This window comes from Polyodon spathula, chromosome 9, assembly GCF_017654505.1.
Source record: "Polyodon spathula isolate WHYD16114869_AA chromosome 9, ASM1765450v1, whole genome shotgun sequence".
In the NCBI taxonomy this organism is placed as follows: Eukaryota; Metazoa; Chordata; class Actinopteri; order Acipenseriformes; family Polyodontidae; genus Polyodon; species Polyodon spathula.
The window spans coordinates 11,218,805-11,241,932 of NC_054542.1; the positions used below are offsets into that span (position 1 = coordinate 11,218,805).

At 38.6% G+C, this 23,128-nt stretch overlaps 1 protein-coding gene across 2 annotated transcripts in view; it reads right to left on the reverse strand.

Annotated features, from left to right (window-relative positions):
• Window positions 1-6,243, reverse strand: part of LOC121320401 (1,4-alpha-glucan-branching enzyme-like) — a 257,808-nt gene extending 251,565 nt beyond the window's left edge. Inside the window, exon 1 of one of the 2 annotated variants that reach the window (XM_041258689.1) lies at window positions 5,932-6,243. In XM_041258689.1, coding sequence (XP_041114623.1) covers window positions 5,932-6,029 — 98 coding nt within the window. In that variant the 5' untranslated portion in view covers window positions 6,030-6,243. The remainder of the gene's footprint in view (window positions 1-5,931) is intronic. The other variant, XM_041258690.1, reaches the window with a different exon arrangement.
• Between the last annotated feature and the right edge of the window lie 16,885 nt (window positions 6,244-23,128).

Consider the following 23,128-nt stretch of genomic DNA (forward strand, 5'->3'; position numbering starts at 1 on the left):
AACAATTCCCCCAAGACCGGCCTCTCGACCACTCAGAGAGAGGGAAAGCCACACACCCTCTCTCCCACCTCTCCATGTCACTGCCATGACTCGCAGGCGGTTATTGGACAACTGCTGCCCTCTTCCTGCAGCACTGTGAACACGACAGCAGAGTCAGCACAGATCTCCCCCTGTTACAATCCTATATATTAAATATAATCCCTATACATTTTTTTAATAAACTTTAGGGCTACTGATTTTCCATGACCGCAGAATCACGGAATTAGACATGGGGAACGGAAATGGCATTTTGGGAGTGTAATTCTGCTTTGCAAGTGCACCTTTTTACAAAAAAAAATAAAAAAAAATAAAAAAAAGATCTTTACCACTGTTATTCTCCTATAAACAATAATGGATTGCTTTGAAAACTACACTACCCAGAAGGCCAGAGATGACACTTGTATAAAACATTTTTGTATGTTTATTTGGATCATTGGATAACGAAAAAACACATGGTTTTGTGGGCATTACACTGATGGACTGTCTGTTTCTACTGCCACGCTGCCTGTGTGCTGTGTGAGAGAGTCGAGTTGTTTAAAAATGCAACTAGCTGTTTTGTGAGCGTTCTATTCTGTGGAATAATTTTATGAGTTGAATATACATAAATGTGAAAAGTATCTGAGAAAAACGATCGTCGACTCACCCCACTCCCAATTAAAAAAAAACCTAACTGACTTTATGTATTCATTTATTTATTAGCGCAAATCCCTTTACTCCGCTCAACACAAGGTTGAGGTATAACTTTAGTTGTATAACTTATTATTTCCAATTTATCATTAACGCAATAATACCACGTATGATTTTTAGTTTTTTTTTTTTTTTTTTCACATGTTGCTATAACATGGCTCTCTCAAAATTGTACATTCAACAATGAGTGGACCAATAAATACTTATTTATTTTACCAACTGTACCGAATGCAAAGCCAGTGTGTTTACTGTGCAATGAATGTGTGTCAGTGGTTAAGGAGTACAATATGAAAAGACATCTTGAAACCAAACAAGGAGCTTTTTGAAATACGTATCCAGAGGGCGCAGTAGTTAGAAGCTCAAAAGTAGAAGTGCTTCTTAACAGTTACACTATTTATATGTCACATACATTTTTAAATGTTTGTAATGATCAATAATTCTCACACTGTTCTTTTATTAAAGTACTAGTCATATGGTAAAACACGCAAGTCTTGTTCAATATATGAACATTAAGTTATGTAATGTTTATTACCGCTTAAAAATGTGCAGAGTAAAATACTCTGGCCCACCTACTCCTAACTTTTTTAGAAATCTGGCCCCCTTAAATTAAAAAAAAAAAAAAAAAGTTGAAAAGCCCTGCTCTAACGAAGGCAACTCTGTCTGTCCAGGGTATACAAGAAACACATGCAAGCAGTTTTATATCAAGTACAGCATAAAACAGTCTGTGTTGTTGCAGATGAAACTACAGATGGGAGAGATAAATGTCCTGAACATTACATTTAATTTGTAATTTTATGAAAATTGTATATTTTTGTAATAATGCTAGTCTGTATATTGTAATGCCAGCAACAAGCTGTTTATTCAAAACACCTTTATTTCTTGACTGACCTACAGTACAGTGTTACTAGTGGACTGCTTTAAGTAAGAAAGATTTTCTCAGGGACTTAAAAAAAAAAAAAAAATTCAATAGATTTTTACTGTAAAAATGTTACTTATGTTCAAATAACGTTAAAATAAAAACAGAATTGGTAATTTTGAAAAAACAAATTTGCCATTCCCAGAATAGTATAAACTTTGATCTAATCACACACTGAAAAACTGCCTTGTACACTTCCTTAAAGTAGATTAAGCTACTGTAACAAAATACTTTCACGATTCCATTGACTACATAGGTCTCAAATATTCACTTTCGAAAGAAACATTTCAGTTTTCTTCCCTTCCCTTCTAGGGTATCTGTTAAGCTTCTTTTCACCTGAGCAGTGTCTGAATTAAAGCATTTTACTGGCTGAAAGCATGTCAGTCATTTGAGGTGGGGCCAATTTCACTCCCCAGATGAAGTGATCAGGAAAGTGCAAGACTATTAGAAAACAAGGCCGCAAACACAGGATTACTTTAACACCTCTGCAGCCTCCATCGGCTGTGTTCGTTTCCCTTAGTGGTCTTTGGGTAGCAGCCATCGTCCATGTTCGAATTTTCACTACGTGTCCCTTCTTAGCTATGCAATTACGGCATTCTGTCATTAAACTGCACCAAACTTTATAAGGAAAGAGTAGAGCCCATTGAGAACCTACCTAACTTGTCTCTGCTTACTTACTGTATACAGCTTGACAGAGGCGGTTTGCTTTGAAGACAGAGGCTTTGGTTGGTGTTGCAGCTGTCACTCTCTCACACCCATATTTACAAATCACCTGCACTTTCTCTTTTTCAGACAACAAAAACTGTGTTTATATTTTCTATTAGCAAAAGGACAATGAAAACATTGAATACACTATTTTTTTGATATTCTAAACTTCAGAAATACATTTATTTAGAAGTATATGTATGTATAAACTAACATCCCATGTACAGTAATCTCTGTATTTAACTATACATATGTTCCTGTTTATTTGACATAATCTGTGAAAATAACAGTAGCTTTGTTTCATACTTTTTTTTTTGGTTTGTTTTTTTTTTTTTTTTTTTAATTATTTGTTAGTGCAATGGTGATAAAGTTTATTCTACAGATACACATGTCAGGTTAGAAAACTACTTTTTTTCTGTTACAGGCTTTTTGTGACGAGTACTTTTGTATAAATGACATCTAGGGCATCATCATGAACTAAACAGTGAAGTGTCTTTTTGGATCAAGTATTAAATGAAACATTTCAGCATCATTTACCAATAATAATAATATAGTACAGACAGAAAAACTCTGGGTTAAACTCATGTTGACATTAACAATACTATACATGTAACCCTTTGCAGTGTTTATCTACTATGTTCAATTCCCTTAGTGATCGTTGGGTAGCAGCCATCGGCTATGTTAGACTTTGCGCGATGTTTCCCTTTTTACGCTGTGTAACCATAGTAGTCTTATCAAGAAGCACCAAATTTAGCATGGAGACTGTCAAATCCTTTGAGGAGCAGGCTTGCCTCTGTCTACTTATATGACTTGATTAACAGGCAATCACCTTTGAAAAGTATGACTTGATCAGTCTCTTCAGTGCCGACTGGTTCCATCAGTCTCAGTTTGAAGACTACGTAAGTGAGGATCATCCAGTTAATCGCAAAGGGATTTTTTCGGCCAAGCAAACATTGTCTGTTTTTCTATTTTGGATTTCAGTGAGAATCAAAAACATTTAATACAGCAAGGAATTATTTTTATGATATTACAAAGTTCAGAAATGTGTTCATATGAAACTAAAAGCACATTTACATTCATAGTATATCCTGTTATTTTTTATATAAATCACTGAAAATAGCAGTTGGTTTAATACCGTGTTTTTCAATCATTGTGTTAGTGTAATGCTGAAATGTACCATTTATACCGACATAAAAATATGGGATACACTGCAAACAGAACTTGGAAGCAATGCTGTGTTATACAGCATTTGTTATTCCAAGTCATTGGTATATCTAAATAAATATCTTATATTCTATATAGACCTAATCATTGAAAATTGTACATTGTTTTACGTGTTTTTCTTTCATTACATTAGTCCAATGGTGAAATTAACAAAGTTTAGTATAAATTAGGATGAGATACGGTTGTATATTTATCATTTACCATTCAAAACCTGTATTATCACTGGATATATAAATATATATATATGTGTGTGTGTGTGTGTTTATTTCTTTTGTTGCACTTCTGTGTTATTGTAGCTCTTTGGTATTTGTATCCTGGTGAGGCAGTAGGAGGTTACACTAATATTTTACCTGTACTGTGGACAGACATATAATGTAATAATCAGATGTAGAAAGTAGGGGCTGACACTGTTTTACGTTGTTTTATTTATTTAATTTATTGTAGATCTAATAATAACTATGGTGTATGTCATTATTCTTTAGATACAGTTTATGCATTTATTTATTTACTTCTAGATCTGTATAACCATGGCAAGGAATTTTCTTTGGGGAATCTCAAACCCCTAGCAGTGACCCTGGTTAATGTTCATGAAGAAACAGAAAGTTCCACTTCTAGTCCCAGTGCTGCAGGAAGCTCTTCAGATAGCAGTCCTGAAGAGGATACAACCAGAGCAGCATATGAGGGAGGAGCAGAAGCAGGAGAGCTTCAACAAGAGTGCACCTTGGACCAAAGAACCACTGATGATGCACAACAGCAAGTTCCCTGTGTTTTCACATGCAGTCCTGGCATGACTTTTCAGGTTGCAAACAAAAGCTCACCATTTGATTATTTATTTTGTGTTTGTTATTCACAGACCACAAAAGACTAACTGGAAAACTCAGATAATGCACTGACCTTGTTACGTGGACATATGGAACCAATCATGCTAACCTCTGATGTACAACATGTCAGTTATACAACATTTGTATGGTTATGCAACTTGAGGTTTTACTTGCAACTGTTCACTATGGGGCATTTGGTTATTGCCATTGAGTTTTATAAAATATATTCAACCAATTATGTTAAATTGACAAAAAAGAAAAAGAGATACATTAACTTTTTTTTTGTTATACTTCTTGTAATGTTTAAAAAACATCCAATGTTTTTTTGTTGTTGTTGTTTTTTTGTTTTTTTTTAGCAATGGAAACGTTTACTATTACAGGGGTTTGGACAACAACAAAAAAAAAAAAAAAAAAATCTTCAAATGAGTTTATTAAAGCACTTTAAACACACTGTTGTAAAAACAGTCAAAAATGCTTGGCTGTGGAGTTACACCTATGGCAAAAACGTTTGTCTGTAGAGATTAATGAACGCCCCTCTAAATGAATTTGCTCCTTTTTTTTTTTTCTTTACAAATTAAATGAACAAAAATTTACAAATACATGTATTACAGAGTACTCACCCTTAAACAGTACCCACGTGAAAGCTACAGCAACCTTTGGGAATGTAAACAAAGTGGCTAAACACTATGGAGTAAGGCATTAAATACACCACTTAAAGGACACTGCAGCTTTAAGTAAACCAAATATGCAAATATACTGATACATCTAAAACATGTACATCGTTATCCTACTAGAAGCAGTCAATCTTTGGTCAACATTTATAGGAAATATCAACATTTAGTTTGATACCAGAAACAATTCGGATTCCCCACAAGGTTACTGTTCCACTTGTCCAGCACGTGAAACTACATAATGAGTACAGATGCCACCTCAGTTAACCTTGAGCTCAAAGTGGTAATAATTGTAATTCAAATAGAAACTAAAATGGCAGACAATATTGCAAACAGTTTTGCCGATATTTCTTATTCCATTGATGATACTTAATTCTGGGACTGCGCACAATGTCCATCCAAATTTGCTGCACGTACAGAGTAGCACTCAAGTTTGTTCTGTATACTTTGCGTGCAGTGTGTTTAACAATCAGGAGCTTAACATAACCTTGCTATGTGTGCCTATCTTAATATAATAAGTAAACACTTCACGAAGAACTGTCACCTGGAAAAAACAGTTTAATCGCCAAAAAAGTGTCACTGGATTTTAATAAAAGAACATAATTTTGTTAATATTTCCCAAAACGATGCAATGAAGGGCACTATGGACACATAAAGCTCATGTTCGTGGAGTTGATTTGCAAGTATACCATGTAGACATAATTTACATTTAACAGGGATATTCTTTATGTTCATCTGTAATTCAACTTAACACCACACAGGTATGCACCAGTAAAACAGTCGTTCACAAAATGAAGCAGTAATGTCGTGTTTTTTTTTTTTTTGTTTTGTTTTGTTTTGTTTTTTTTTGTTTGTTTCTTTAAGTTACCTTCTTGTGAAGTCCTTTTCATATGGCTTCAGAAGCGGATCCATTTGTAATAAGTTGCTCAGTCCAGGAACTGCAATATCATCCGTGCAGTCAGCCATCTTCACAACAGACAAGAGCAGTCAAACACAGAGACTGATTAAGTCGATGCTGATATTACTTTTTGAATATAAAACTGAATTTATTTGCTCAGACTAAAGAAAACGCATAAGCTAATTAACTCAACAAGAAGTTATTTGTGAACCACCCCCACAAAAACTTAACACGAGGTCACAACGCGATAATTGTATCAGGAAAAATGATGATCGCATTGATTCACACAATGCAGGATGGGAAGCAGAGCAAGCAACTTTGAAGTTCAAAAGGTGATTTCACAACAGGAAAAAAAAAAACCTTTAGGAATAGGATTTTGTAATAGAACAGTGCTAGGCAACAAAATTAGCACGCCTTAATCCACATTGAATTATTATTATTATTATTATTATTATTATTATTATTTATTATTATTATTATTATTATTATTATTATTATCCAAAGCATGCACTTTTAATATTTGTGACAGACATGTGGCAGCCTTATTCCACCTGCCCTTTAGGGGGAGAAACCAGCTCCCTCTCTTATAAAATATGCTGCTAAAGAAACCAACAATATTGGATTTTAGGATTTAGAGAACTTTATTTTAATAATTATTTGAATCCATACAAACTGACTTTATTTAAACTTTATTTAAACAACTGGTGTATTATTTGTCTCACTACAACTTTCACTGTAATGGCACCGCCCGGTTGGTTGGTTTAGCGAATTACACCTTGCCAATATATTTTATATATATATATATATATATATATATATATATATATATATATATATATATATATATATATAATATGGGCTCTAAAAAGTATTCACCCTTTGGACTTTTCCACATTGTATTTTGGAAAAGGAATCAAAATGGATTTAATTAGGAGTTTTTGCCACTGATCAACAGAAAAAAAAGTCCATAATGTCAAAGTGAAAAATAAAATCTACAAAGTGAATCTATCTAGGACAGGCCATTCTCAAAAACTGAGTATTTGGGCGAGAAGGGCGGTAGTCGGGGAGACCACCAAGAGACCTATGGCAACTCTAAAGGAGTTGCAGTCTTCCACGTCTGAGCTGGGAGACACTGTGCATATGGCAACAATAGCCAGGGTGCTTCACAAAACTGGCCTTTATAGGAGAGTGGCAAAAAGAAAGCCATTGTTGAAAAAAAAATCACATCAAATCTCAGCTAGAGTTTGCCAGAAGGCATGCTGGAGACTGAGACCAAGTGGAAGAAGATTCTATGGTCGGATGAGATCTCGAAAAACTACTCACTTCTAAATCTTTTGTAGCAATTTTTGTATTACTTTAGTATAAATACATGTTAATTTGGATTCATATGTTGTTTTTTTCTGACTTTATGTGAACGAAAAGACACACATTTGCCCGTTTTCCCATTGGAAATAGTGATATTTTGAAATATCACTGTCCTGGTCACAAAAGCAAAGTTTGTGGGGAATAATAGCCATTTTCTATACTTTTGAGGCATAAGCAATTAGGAAATAACACTTACTACCCAGGAACAAAAATTGTGTTACATAGTGATCGGCATCTTTAAACAGCTTGTTCAGTGGAAACAACGCACTGAAGTAAACTGCAGCTACATTCCAGCATGAGTGTGACAGGGCACCTCCTTCAATCTTGACCACTGTACGCCAGAAGTTTAAAGCATGTTTACGTAAATTTAAAGCAACATTGTCTGTGTTGATGATTACATATGATAAGTGTATTGGTTTGGTTATCAAACAAACAAACAAAAATCCTTGCATGTATTTTGCCCCTTCCCCAAGTGTAAAACTAAAAATTCTCCTACAGCACAGAGACAATCCGTGTTTTCCACAGCAAACTAATTCCTAGGGTCCCTGTTCATGATGAGAGAGTTTAACTGAGTGCAGTACAGTACAGTCCGATCAGTCTTAGCACTACTATCAGCAATCTTACCAATCTCAGTAGTGGCAGCACCAGTCTTATCAGTCCCAGCAGCAGCACCAGTCCCAGCAGTGGCAGCACCAGTGTTACCAGTTCCAGCAGTAGCAGCAGTAGTCCCAGCAGTGTCAGCACCAGTCCCAGCAGTGGCAGCACCAGTGTTATCAGTTCCAACAGTAGCAGCACTAGTCCCAGGAGTGTCAGCACCAGTTCCAGCAATGGCAGCACCAGTGTTACAAGTGCCAACAGCAGCAGCACTAGTCCAAGCAGTGGCAGCACCAGTGTTACCAGTTCCAGCAGTAGCAGCACTAGTCCCAGCAGTAGCAGCACTAGTCCCAGCAGTGGCAGCACCAGTGTTACCAGTCCCAACAGTAGCAGCACTAGTCCCAGCAGTGGCAGCACCAGTGTTACCAGTCCCAACAGTAGCAGCATTAGTCCTAGCAGTGGCAGCACCAGTTCCAGCAATAGCAGCACCAGTCTTACCAGTTGCAGTTGTAGCATCAGTGTTACCAGTCTCAGCATTAACTTCAGTAGCAGTGAAAGCATGTCTCAATGAAGGTATAAACCCATCTACTTATTCATATTTGTAAGTTATATTCTTCTTGTTCTTTTAATATCACATTTCTAACAGTGTGAATAAAGTAATTTCAGGTTGGTGTTGTTTTTGCTGGGAGATTTGTTTAAAAAAATGTCATGAAATTTCAAACATCATCCAAGGTGGGTCACTGGGTAAAAAGAGTTAGTGACTTATATTGCTTTGCAGTTTACATTAATAGTCTCCAGGCTCCGTGCAGCTAAATCAGTGCCAGGCCGTGCACTGAAATATAATCTACGGTTGGAGTTTGTTTTCTATGGATTACGTGTTTGTTTTTGTTTGTTGCAATGAAGGACTGAGGAGACAGGATGCTGCTGCCATGGAGCCAGCACACACCCCTGAGCACAGCCCTCACTGCACAGCACACCATGATTCCTTGGTTTTGGAGAGCACAATTTTGTGCACCTAAATAACAAATTGTATTGTATCTTTTGTGTTTGGGACTCTAAACTCCGCCGTGTACCCCTGATACCATTTTGATATGAGTAAACAGATTGTTTTTGGGAGTGTATGACAGGACTAGGGGCCCTGCACATGAAAAGGGGGCTGGGCAAAGCCCTGCAGTAAAATGTATTTGTTTTGTATTATGATTTAAAAATATGTTGTTTATTTATTTTAGAACGGTGTACCCTTCCACCCCTGTGTTTTAGTGTGTTATTTTGTATCTGTTTTGTTTTATTATAATTTATGTATTTTTAAATATGACAGTGTAGGTGTGTTATTGTTTGTGTATATATATATATATATATATGTGTGTGTGTGTGTATATATATATATATATATATATATATATATATATATATATATATATATATATATATATATATATATAATATTTTTACTTTTGTTATTTTTTTGCAGCATGGATGGGAAGCCACATCCACATTAAAAACCTTGTGCAGAAGATGACCATCTCCCGAGTTAGTTACCATAAAACTTTAAATAAACACTCTGGCGTTTATTTAGAATATTTGCCAGTAGCCCCAGCGCCTATTGGAGTCTGACATCTATTTTAGACTCAGTGTTTATTAAGTAAGATCACTAACATCTGCAAATACTTCAGATGCAATCAAAAAAAAGCTGCCTGCACACAACCTTATAGAGATGACACAAGTAAATTACAACATTCCGGCAACATCATTAAAGGTGGTGTCAGTGGGTAATAACAGTTTGTAATAATAATGAAAACAGAAGGATCCACTAAAGAAAGATCCCCTGTAAATATCAGAACACAATAATGTATTAAGGTAGGCTTGCAGCACAATAAAAAAACAAACATGGTTTTAAAATTAATAAAAGCTATAAGTATCATCTTTATTAACTTATATATATTGTTCACCCACAAAACGTGTACATTGGTAAGAATGGACAATCGATGAAAAATTAACCAGCAATGAATCTTCATTGCAAAACAATCGCATGAAATACTGTGTTAATACGAAGAATAAGTTCATACTGTTGGCCCACAACACACTCAAAAATGCTTAAAAATGTAAAGATTAACAATAAAATCAATACAAGTACCAGTTTTATCACAAAACTAAAACAAATTTGTTTTTATAACATGAACATTGATAAATAATAATTCTGGAAAAGGAGCAAAATATGAATATTCATTGACTCATTGACTCTTAAAATAAATTAAATTCAGTTTAACCTTAGGGTCTCTTTATTGAAAAACAAATTGGTAAGCTTGCTGTAGAGCCATGTATGTGTTCCATGCTGGAACATTCAGTATGACGTGAATGATATTATTATTTATAACCTAGAGTTTAAAAGACACCCGGCGTCTATTGATCATATTTCCTAGCAGCCCCGGTTATAGACTGGTAGTGGAGACTGGCGATTATCTGAAGTTTTACGGTAATTGTTTCATTGTTGCTAATCGGGAGACCAGCATATCAGCCTCCAGCGCTCTGCACTCTGGGTGGGTTGTTCGGGAGTTTAAAAGTAAAACTAAAATATAGGAACAGCGAAGATGATTGCCCAGCCTGACCTATATGATTTTTGTTTACATGTTTTCTGTTTGTTAAACCTTTAATTTTATTTTTGTTTGTATTTGAAAATAAAAGGGTGCAAGCACCATTGCACTGTACTGCAGTATTTTTGTTTCTGCTTCTGGCCTGACGTCATCATCTCGGCTACCCTCCCTTGTAGAAATTTTGACAGGATCCTACAAGATTATACAAGATCCTACACTATCCTGTAGGATCTCCATAGGATCCTGTTTAGAAACAGGATCCTGCTCAAAATCCTGTTCAGGAACAAGATCCTGGACAAAATGCAGTTCAGGAACAGGATCCTAGTGAAAATCCTGTTCTTAAACGGGATCCTTTTTTTTTTTCTGTGCTTAGCCCTTATCCAGAGCAACAGAAATGTACTACTGCATTGCTTGTAAAACAGCATTTAAACCCTCCCACAACAGTTATGGTTTCTTTGAGATGTAGCTTGGCCCATAGTATTGTAAAACGTGAACTTCATAAAGTTTCAAACTAGAGACCATCATCTCTGGCTTGAGAATACATAAAGTATAAGAAATACAATAAGTGAAGCATATATACTGTATACACACAACAGTATATACAGTGCCCTCTGGAATTATACCCTTCATAGACTGTAATGTTTTTTTTTGTCAAAATAAATGTGTGTACACTCAGTGTACACTCAGTGTTTGTTATGCTTAAATTAATGGAAAGATTACTATTTTCAGACAATATATTGATTCTTCAAAGGAACTATTTTTATTCATGCTGATAGGTTTTTAATACTGATGAAACATATCCATCAACACCGTCATCATCACTAGGTACAAAGACAATTCTACTCTGTATCTGTGAACATTTTATAAACTTGTAATCCCTGGGTTTCTTCACAGCAGTAAACTGATATCCAAGAAACCCTGATATCATAAACACTTTAATCACTGGATCTTCAGGTTCGGGCAAGCCTCTCTGACACACATCAATGTGTACGTTTGTAAAAACATTGATAACTGCAAAACCATTATTCCCATCACCTGACCAAAACTGACCTAACTGCCAATTTCTTCCAAATGGACTAAATAAGTTACAGTGATCTGTTTGTTTTTATAGATGAGGCTGTGGTAAACTTCACCATTCCTCATCATTCTTTGGACAGTGTCCATTTCAGCAGAGAAACCCTGAATAATTCTGTCTGTGAGGAATTCCAAGTTTCAATGGATGGAAAAAGTTATGATATTTGGCTTCTTTTTTTTCATACCATAGCGCTGACAGCAAGATATTTCTATAAGAATATCTCATGCTAGGTGGTAACTCTACTATAAAGCTTTGGATGGGCCACAGTGATACATATTTTGATTTCAATGCAGAATCACCATCTACATGCAAATAAAGAGTAACAGGAAAACTGCCATCTAATCTGGCAAAAGTATTATGACTTTGATACACACTTCTATCTAAAATATCATTGAATACATCTGGCTGATGTTCAAAGTTACCAGTGAGGTCTTGTATGTGTTTCCAGTTTGCTGAAAAAAACATTTCATATTTAATATTATTTATGCTTCTTTATAAACTGCAAAGGGTTCCTCTTATAATTATTAATGTTGTATAGTTCAATTCAATACTCCTACCTTCAATCAATCTCTATCTCTTCAAACAGATCAATTACATAAAGTATGCTAGATTCCTCATTTACCCTGTGTGACAGGAGTGAAAGGAGTCCCTCTTGTAATTCGACCTCCCGACTACTGGCATCGCTGTGCAGGAAGGACCGAGACTGAGGAGAAAGGCTGAGTCAGGGTTGGGGCAGAAGCCGCAGTCATCAAGCCGTCATCTTTGCTTGGGGCAGGACCTCGTGGTCGAGCCCCATTATTGCAATCAGCTGTGCTATACTCGATGATTGGCTGAGTTGGGGCAGTGCACTGATTGCAGGGGTGGGGTTCTGCCATTCAGTCTCCCTATCCTGAACTGAGATGGTCGTGCTGCGTGAGTGCTGTGAGTTTGTTTTTGTTGTGCTTGTATACCCAGACTGAGGATTCCCAGGTTGGCTGCCTCTGAGCCCGGACTTCCCCCTGTGATCCTTGGCATCTCCAGGAACTTCTTATCCTGCTTGGGAGAGGGAGCCCAAGCTACCTTCTGTTCTGTGTGGCTTATTTGTTTTCATTGCAAGCCTCTGCTTACCATAGCGTGTAACAGAGTCCATTTTTTTGTTCACTGCAACTGTGTGGAAACCTACTGCTTGGGACTTTGTACTTTTGGGTGTGCTGTAAATAAAAATCTAACCCCCAACTACGTGCTTCCTGTCTCCATCACATCCGGGTCACGTCACTTTCTCCCAAAACCCACCACACCCAGTTATATCCAAATAGCCTGCATGAATTGTTTTTGCATAAACACTCATTTGTGGGCACCTGGCACCTGTGGCACAAAGAATGCTTTATATAAGAATATTCCAGCTCATGTAAACTGTTTTCAAATTTGTAGCTAGATGTAGGACATTTGTTTCCATTTGGCAGAGCCAGCTTGAATAGCTTCAAGATGCTGTCAATAGTAAAGGATGAGAGATTATGTTGCTGTGTTAGTGCAACAAGCACACTGTTGAACCCGCTGACTGAAAGTGAAGTGCCATCATACAAAGGAGACTCATCTTGCTCATCAACACTGGCTGTCTCCAACAATAATTCTCCCTCATATGGTTCATCTGAATTGTAGTCTTCAACTTAAGAACTTTCACTAGAAAAACTTGTGTCATCCCTTTCCTCTGACTCTTCTGAAATTGATGATGATCCACTATCCATCCTTTGCCTTTTTGGTGGACAACTGTGGTCCTCTTCACCTAGTTTTATGGAAAATTGAATAAAGGTGTAATTTTTATCTCATTTATTTTTTAAACAATTAAGCAATGAAGCATGAGCTTAACAATAAAAAGCCACAATTGTCCACAATGAGAATATTTAACAAAATGCCACACTTCACCAGGTTCAGAGCCCTAAAACACTGGATCCCTAACCAGTCCAGGAGCCCACCCTTGCCCTGCAGGTTTTTGTTCCAAAAGAGGTCTTAATTACTTAACTGAAGTATTCGTTGAAAATTGTCTTGTTCTGACCTATTCTGTTGTTTTTATTTATTTTGTAAACATGAGGTGAAAGTTCAGATAAGCTGAAAACTCAGTTGAAAGGCAAAATCAATAGACACATGAGTCCTAAGGTTGGCGGTTGAAAACCACTGCCCTAAAAAGCACAGATGAACCATGAATATCAGTATCAATTGAGGCCAAATCTTTGTGACAAACATAATACATTTGAAATACAGAAAGCATTTAAGATAAACATGAGGTCAGGCTTATGCAGTGACTTTCATTTAGGGTACAATTGACATGCAACAATAATCCTGTATGCCACTGTAACAGGGAGAGATCTGTGCTGACTCTGCTGGCGTGTTCACGGGCTGCAGGAAGAGGGCGTCAGTCGCCCAACAACCGCCTGTGAGTCATGGCAGTGACACGGGGAGGTGGGAAAGTGTGAGTGTGGACTTTCCCCCTCTCTGAATGGCCGAGAGGCGGGTCTTGGGTGATTGTCGGTCCTATAAAATAACGCTCTGTTGTTTCCTCAGGTCTGCCCACTTAGACGCGCTAAGGGTGCGGACACTTTGATTCGGGACCGGGAATCAGCGAGACAGAGAGAGAGAGCGGGGAACCCTTGGGCAGACCCCGGCGTATTGTGAAAGAGCAGGCGAGATAGCCGAGAGAGTAGGACGGTGATCCGGGTCGTGCGGGTAGCGGCGACCGGGATAACGCTGCCGAGTGCAGCACCTTTTATTTGTAGTTTTATTACTGTTTTATTTTCCCTTGTTCTTTTCGCCTTCTGTTTTCATTATTATTTCTTTGAGCACCTGCGAGTGCATTTGCGGTTCGTGTACCAGCTGTGGTATTTCCGTGGTGCTGTCTATCATCGTTGATAGGCAGCCCACGGTCAACAGTGCCCTCTGCCGGAGAGAAAAAAATAACCGGTCTAAAATAAAACTGGGCACCTGTGTGGTGTTTCCCGAATACACCTGTCTGTCTCCTGGTCAGTGAATTACCCACACCCCTTTCACAGCCACTTATTAAGGAATGCAAATATATAACACTGGCAGGATGGTCGCAGTGTGCAGGTGCGTGGTGATGTCACGGACCAGGAAGAAGCGAGACAATACACAGACATGGGGTTTTTATGGTGAAGCTGAGCGCTAGCTTGCGCTCAGCATTTAATAAGTAAACAAACAGAAAATAAAAAGATTGTAACAAAAAAACACAGGACACGGCACTTTTTGCCAAAAATAGAGAAAAACAAAATAAATAGACACTAACAAAACGGGGGGGTGAATGATACACAACTTATATTTTACTTTCTGTTTCTCCTCTCTCTCTCTCTCCCATTCTCCACTCCCGAACAAACAACCCAGAGGGAGTGACAAAACGTTGTTTTTATGCAGCTGTACCGAGACTTGATTGCTAATCAATCATTCAATTGGAGTCTCGGTACAACGGCACGTGAATTAATGAAGTGCAATTTCCCTTGCTCACATATTATTACATTTTATCTGCATGTGAAGTGCTGTGCAATCCTCATGCCTAAATACAAATATACATTTTAAACACTCATACTCTTAACCCATATTATATCCCATGTACCAACTACAATACACCAACATTAACACCATACATACAACATATAACACAAAAATATGCACAGGGACAGGGCACACTGCCACATACATCCCCCCTTGTGCGCAGCACACCTGGCCTCAATGGCCATCTCTCCCCTAAGTCCCAAAGTCTCGGTCATTTGTCCAGCCCAGAAACAGGGGCAGCAATTGTCCATGGGGGCAGCCATGGTGGGGGACCCCCCCCTTCTTGGCTGGCAGCTCCCTCTTCCGGTGCTCCAACCATACTGTATCCAGCAGCGAAAGTGCTGACCCTCCTTCTTTATGGCCGGCAGCTCCCCTGGCAGGGGATTGGTGCAGCTCTCCCTCTCTTGCAGGGAACTGGTGTGGCTCTCCCTCACTTGCAGGGAACTGGTGCGGCTCTCCCCCACTTGCAGGGGACAGGTGTGGCTCTCCCTCACTGGCAGGGGACTGGTGCGGCTCTCCCTCACTGGCAGGGGACTGGTGCGGCTCTCCCTCACTGGCAGGGGACTGGTGCGGCTCTCCCTCACTGGCAGGGGACTGGTGCGGCTCTCCCTCACTGGCAGGGGACTGGTGCGGCTCTCCCTCACTGGCAGGGGACTGATGCGGCTCTCCCTCACTGGCAGGGGACTAGTGCGACTCTCCCTCACTTGCAGGGGACTGGGGCGGCTCTCCCCTACTTGCACTGGTAGGTGATGGAGGCAGAGGCAGCTCCTGCTTCTCTCCTCTGAGTGGTGATGGTGGGAGAAGTGATACCAGCAGGCATTCTCCCTTTGCTGGTGGAGACAGGGACAGCAGACATTCTTCCTCTGTTGGTGGAGATGGGAATAGCAGGCATTCTTCCTCTGCTGATGGAGATGGGGACAGCAGGCATTCTTCCTCTGCTGGTGGAGACTTAGGTTGTGGAAACTCTGACTCCCCCTCTGTGGGCTGTGGACGCACCAACTCCTCCCTCTTTGGCTGTGGACGTTCATGCTCCTTCCACACAGGTGCAGGACGTTCGTGCTCCTCACACTATGGCTGTGGAGATGAACCCACCAGGCATTCTTCAGGTGGATATGGGAACAGCTGCCTCCCAGGCTTCAGATTCACACGGTCCACCTGGGCATTGGACTTTCGCGGCCCCCCTGTCTGGGCACTGGACTCTCTCAGTCTCCCTGTCTAGGCGCTATTTCCTCCTTCTCCTCCTCATAGTGGCGGAAGGTCGCAGAGGGGGCATTCCGGCGATGGCTGGTTATAGCACCATGGATGTCTGACCATTAGGTAACACTCCTCCTCCCTGTCCTTCCCTCTTTATCCTCCTTCCATCCCATTTATTTTTATTTTTTTATTTTTTCAAAAACAAAACAAAACCAACCCCTCCCCCACAAAAAAAAAAAAACACTTTGCATTTCCTGGTCCGGCTCCTGGAGGCGTTGTTTGTCACACTTCGGACACCATATGTGGCAGGATGGTCACAGTGCGCAGGTGCTTGGTGATGTTAGGGACCAGGAAGAAGTGAGACAATACACAGACATGGGGTTTTTATGGTCAGCATTTAATAAGTAAACAAACAGAAAATAAAAAGATTGTAACAAAAAAACATGGGACGTGGCACTTTACACCAAAAATAAAGAGACAAACAAAACAAATAGACACTAACAAAACAGGGTGGACAAACGCTACACAACTTATATTTTACTTTCTGTTTCTCCTTGTAACCCATATTATATCTCATGTACCAACTAAAATACACCAACATTAACACCATACATACAACATATAACACAAAAATTTGCACAGGGGCGGGGCACACTGCCACAATAACCTGATGCATTTGCCTTTCAAAAGGTCTAATGATCACACACATTGTCACATCATGTGAATTTTAAAATTGTTGTAATTTAAAAACTCACCCAAGACACTGCCCTGTCAAGATCCCTGGCACCTGTTATTTTTAAGTGTCCTTCACTCTCCGTAAGGTCTTCGTCACTCTCCACAAGGTGGTATTCCTCATTCTCCACAAGGTGGTCTTGCTTCTTCATAGGATGTCTTTCAAACTCTGCAATGTATGCCTCACTCCCTGCAAGGTGGTCTTCCTCATTCTCCACAAGGTGGTCTTTCTTCTTCATAGGATGTCTTTCTAGATTTTTCTACGGTTTAAGTGTGCCCTTATAGGCCAACTGTTAACAAGCACACCTGTGTATTTTCTTTTTTATTAAGGGGGGACATAGATGGTCTTTGATTTCCATTGTGCTTTGACATGACATTTAGCTCTTAATTATTTAATTGAACCTTCAGTTGCATTGTTAGGTCAATTAAGGATTCAATAAAGCAATGAAGAGTGTGGTTGGAACGAAAACCTGCAGGGCAGGGGGTGCTCCAAGACAAGGTTTGGGAAGCACGCCTATAAAGCAAAGCACTATTAAGTACAGGTTTGTGTTTAGCAGGTGGGTCAAAGTTTTGATTTAATCTGGCCCTTTGATTGGTGCAGTGGTGCTGGTCTGGAGTAGTTAAAAGATTAATTGACCATCCAATGAGAGAAGGAAAGGAGGAATGTGCAGCCACATTGTCATGCCGGTCAATCATTCAATTAGACACACCTGCACTAAAAAAAAGATAGCTCTTACATATCGTGGTAAGTGATATTAGTAGATGTTTAAATCTAATTCCATGTTAATTACTTGAAAGCAATTATAGATATTGTGATTTAAATGTATTTTTAATTGTATATCCTTATAACTGCTATAAATCAGTCTTATGCAGTACTGTATTTCCTTGAATTTCCATTGTATATACATATACATTGTTTTTATTCCACTATTTGCTTTCGCAACATGGAACATACATGTCTTTATGGAGCACATAGATGTAACCCAGATGTCTGGCAAAACTTTTCTATGTAATTTTAATTTGTTTGTAATTTACAATAACAGACTGTAGAGCAAAGGACACTGAATATCTTCTCCTAAGGTTTGCTACTGAAATGAAATATTCAGTAGTTCATCAAAACAACTGTTGTAGAAAAAAATCCTTCCCTGAAGACGGCAGTCACTGTCAAAGATGGAAAACTAAACTGGACTCTGCTCCTTGTATATATTGTGTTTCATTCTCACTATACCCTTCTTTGAAACTGGCTTGTACTATTTCAGTTATTATTGTAATGATAAAGCTTTGAAAAAACAGTGAAATTAATTTGGAGATGCATAGTTATCTGACATCAGTATTAAGTGAAATATCCTCTTCATTCACTTTAACAGGGAACAAGGAAACATGCATAAAAAACAAACATCCTTGGAGGAAATAATCAATGCTAACCTTGATGAAAGTGAGGAAAATCAGCAGGAAATACAACATATAAAAGGTTTTGCCAATGTTTGTCTTTTAAAGCCTTTAAATATGATTTATATGTATTATATCAACAATCCATATAATGGGGTGGGTGTGGGTATTTGAGGGAAACTGTGTCCTGGTTTAGTTGGTAATGCTAAAGCCTGATCGCCCGTATGTTGGGGAGAGGAGCCGTGGGACCGGGATATATATCCTACAAACTAATGTGCTAAACTACTTCAACTATATGGGAAGTCTACTTACTACTTACGTTTTAATTGCCAGCTATCCAACATTACAAATTACAGACATTATCAATACCAACACAAATTGCCAATCGATTTAATCTGTTAATTGAAAAACCATTCATCATTTTTGAATGATGCCTTCTTTTTTGTGCACAGGCAAGAACATGGCAGGCAAAAATCAGCCTCAATCCAAATAGGAGAAAGGAGAAGAGAATATTTGTCAGGCAGGAACCAGTGATTGTGAGTTTATATGTCATGCATATGATATGACCCTGTTGACAAACATCCTTAGATCAGTGTTTTTCAAGGCTGTGTCTTCTGATTTTTGTTAGTTAAGTCTAAGTTATTAACCTAATTTTCAGGCAATTCAACCTATATTTAGAAGTTGTGTATGTGCTGAGTCCTTGGAATGTTGGAAACTGGTGGTAAAGGTTCTGTTATTTGTTTAGTGACTGTTCTCAGTCCATACAATGAACTTAATGTTTCAAACGCTTTTTTTAATATCATTAATTTCAAAAAGGTACTGATGGTGACATTTCTCTAAAACCTTTCATACAGAAAATATGAAGCTCATTAAAGAAACTGAAAAGGTAGCCCTCTTGGTTACGAATCGAAACCTAAGGTAAAAGATTTGTAGTCTTTTTGTTTCATTACTTGGTGAGGCGTCCCTGATACAAAAGGGTGATTTTCAAGACTTTTGCTCCAAATTCAGGTTTGCTTTAGGAATTATTTCAGAAATCAACTGTAAAATATTTGCAAACGACTATCTCAAGAGACAGGTAGATGTGGAAAAGGGATCTAGAAGGGAGTTAGATTGGTCTGATAAAGCCAAGTAGGTTATCAACAGCTAAGCTGGAATGAAAACCAGAAGCATTTTGGCCCTACGTGACTTTAATTACCTACCCCTGGTGTACAGTATAGATGAGTGGATATTTTCTTCCCACTTACAGGTGGCGATCCAGAACAACCCCATTGTCGACATGGAAAGGACAATTTAAAGAAGGCTTCCAAGGAGTGCACCAAAGACTTGACCCTCTAAATGAACATATGAAGCAGAGGAGCGATGTTGTTGTCTCACCTAACCCTCCACCATCCAAGAAAGAAAAATTGGATTCCCCTGAAAAGCCTGTGAAGATGGTGTGTTCAGTATCTCTGGAGACTGCTTAGTGTGTGTGGATCTGTGAGTGAACAAAGTTTGTGTGCGGAATGTGTGGAAGGTGCCTGACGCTAATGAGGTGTGAATTGTCCAATTAGCCCAGGCTCCTGCATAAAAGGAGAGTGGATAGGAATGTTAATTGGTGAGTGTTTATGAGAGTGAAAAGGTGTGTATGGAGCCAGATGAGTGTGGAGCCAAGTGAGTGTGGTGCTGGCTCCAGTGTTGTGTGCAGTGGTGTTTGGTTGTTTTGTTTTCTGTTGGCCATCACACAGTTTGTTTTCTTTATTTAATATAAGTATTTTCATTTAACCCGCAACCTGCGTCTGTGCTTCACACAAGGAGTCATCCTGATCAGAGTATCTTATAAGAATTGTTCTGTATTTAATATTACATTTATGGTCAGGGAAATAAACTCAGTGAAGTGTTGCATTTGAATGTTGTTTTGTGTTTAGGTGCCTCTAAATGAAACTGTCCATTACACTTAGGTCTACAACTAAACAATATACCCCACTGTTGTTGTATCTGTATTCATTCCGGCAGAGCAAATTTCAAGCTCTGCTCCTCCTTCTCTCCGTAGCCATCTGGCAGGGATGGGGTTACACTGAAACAAAAGAAACCTCAAACAATCCATTCCACCCCACCCGTGGGTGAATTAATCACCACTAATCCAACCTAGATTGTTAATTACACGTGACCGGTAGTCGGATTCGTCGCTTAATCTCTTCCCCAGACGAAGAGTATAAATCTTCGCCATCAGACTCTCATGGTCACAACACAACTCTTACAACCAAAGACAAACTTTAACGGCGATTTTTTGACCACTCTAAAATCCAGTCCAGGCTGTGAAATCTATTGGGGTGACAACAACATAAAGGACATCAGTTGGATTTAAAACATTCAACAATCTCTAATACCTTGCCCAGGATGGCTTGGGCGCTTATTGATCGTTAATCAACCTGTAATCACCCCCAGCCACCTGAACAGGGGTTTTAGGTAGGGGAAGTTAAACACAAAATAACAGTTGAAATTCATAACAATAATTTTCATTCTCACAGGTGGTGAATGGCACCCACCTAATAAATGACATTGGGATCAAATACGAGAAGCCTTCCTTATATGCCACAGCACTCCTATCACATCTCTTCAGTGATGAAGACATGAGAAATGGTTGCGTTGAACCAACTGGGCCAACAAAGAAAACCCCACTTGACCAAGAGAGAATTAATGTCATCAAAAGTGTGTATGACCCTTATTAATACAAACCATTGGTTAAATAGCATGAATTAGTTCAATTGTACTGTCATTTTGTTTGTTATATATTTAAAAAAAAATGCTTTCAGGGTGCATTGGGATCAAATTTGGGGAAAAGGTTCTGGAAGAGTCATGGATGCAAATAAGAGTCAATAGATTAAAAAAAAAAAAAAAATCCTGTTCCCCCCTAAAATTAGATACAAGCAAGTGCTTGTGGATGCTTAATTTGTTGTTTCTTTGTTTTCTGGAAAATAAAACAGATTTGTCAAACTGTTTGTAAACTGTTTTCTTTGTGGTAGTAACTAAAAATGTTTTATCATACTCCAGATCTTGTTATAGTGTTTCATGACATATTGTATGACTTGTGTAGGATGTTCAATAGCATCTTCTGAAATGTAAGGGATCCTGAGCAGTCTTGAACAGCATTCTGTGTAAGGTTATAATAATATTTCACTTAGCTGACACTTTTATCTTGACTCACATATTTCCATTCATACAGCTCATATAGTTTAGGGTTATTGATACATCCTACAAGATCATTAATTGTAGAAGACCCATATTCAGAATGATTGATTCTATATAGGCTCTTGCAAGATCATGTGGGATTCGACAGGATCCTGCAAGATCCTACAAGATCTTGTCAAAATGTCAAAAGTATCCTTAAAGATCTTGGAGGATCCTGCGTAAAATCTTGTAAGATCCTGACAAGATACTGAAGGATCCTCCAAGATTTTGGATCTTGGAGGATCTTGGATGATCCTGCATAAGATTCTCCAAGATCTTGTATGATCCTGACAAGATATTGCACAAGATCCAACTGTAGGATCCTAAAGGATCCTTCCGGATCTTCCACAGCATTCTGTTCAAGATTTCTACCAAGGCTGGCAAGAGTGAAATACTGTTTGGAACATCTCTTTGTACACTACACCATTCACATCCTGTCACACATTCTTATAGTTCAATTGAAATTGGAATTAATAAAATAATTACAGTGTTATTTTTATGAAAACAATCCAACCAAAACTGTGCACAAACTGTTGACTATACTTTTAGGTATTGGCTTGTATGGTCTAATTTGATGGCTTAAATAGCAAATGTTAACACATGTACATGATACAGAATTAACTTGGTGAACAAAAACAATAATAAAACGCTTATAGTTTCACAAGGAAAATCAAATATGATTGATTGTTTTGTATGCAAAAACACGTGCTTTGAAAATGCTACTAACAAGCTTGATATCCTGAATATCTTGAGCTTTAAAGCCAATTTAATGAGAACTAATTTTTCGCCTCTCACTAATTGTGCACTGACACTGTAACCTACTGCACTTGGTAGTTGTGAATGAATGAATGAATTAGTGATCCGTTTCCAGTCAGAGATCGGTCACGTGAAACAAGTGTTGAGTTATCCACTAGTGTTTTTAATAGTTTTTATCCCTTCAGTACCAGTAATAAATTTCGATTTACTAGTATAGGCCAACCCCAGGAAGCCGATAATAGGAGGCCAGCACCAGGAAGCCCTCACTTGGTGGACATGACGTCGGCTTTGGCCACCCATACCGCCTCCACCTTGCCTGGATTGGTGGCAACTCCATTGGCCCCCACCACATGACCGAGGAACTGGGTCTTCCTGGTGCATCAGGTGGCATTTCCCCAGGTGTGGTCCAGCACCTCTTTCAGGTTGGCAATGGTCTCCTCGTAGATTGCTGCGTGGACAAGCCAATCATCCACGTAGATCACGTAGGACGAGCGGGCAATGCACAACCTGAAAGGCATTACCGTGAACTAGGGTTGACAGTGTTCCAGGTTTGCTGGCTCTGGCTTTGGAGTGGCTCCGGTAAAATAAAGTTTATTTAATTGATTTTGCTTGGCTATAAATGTTCCAAGATGATTAAATGTGTTTTTGAGTAAAAAAGGGAGGAATATAGAATCTGGTTTTAAAGCTTCACTGTTTTATTTTCTTGTGCAGTTCTTTTTTGTAGGTA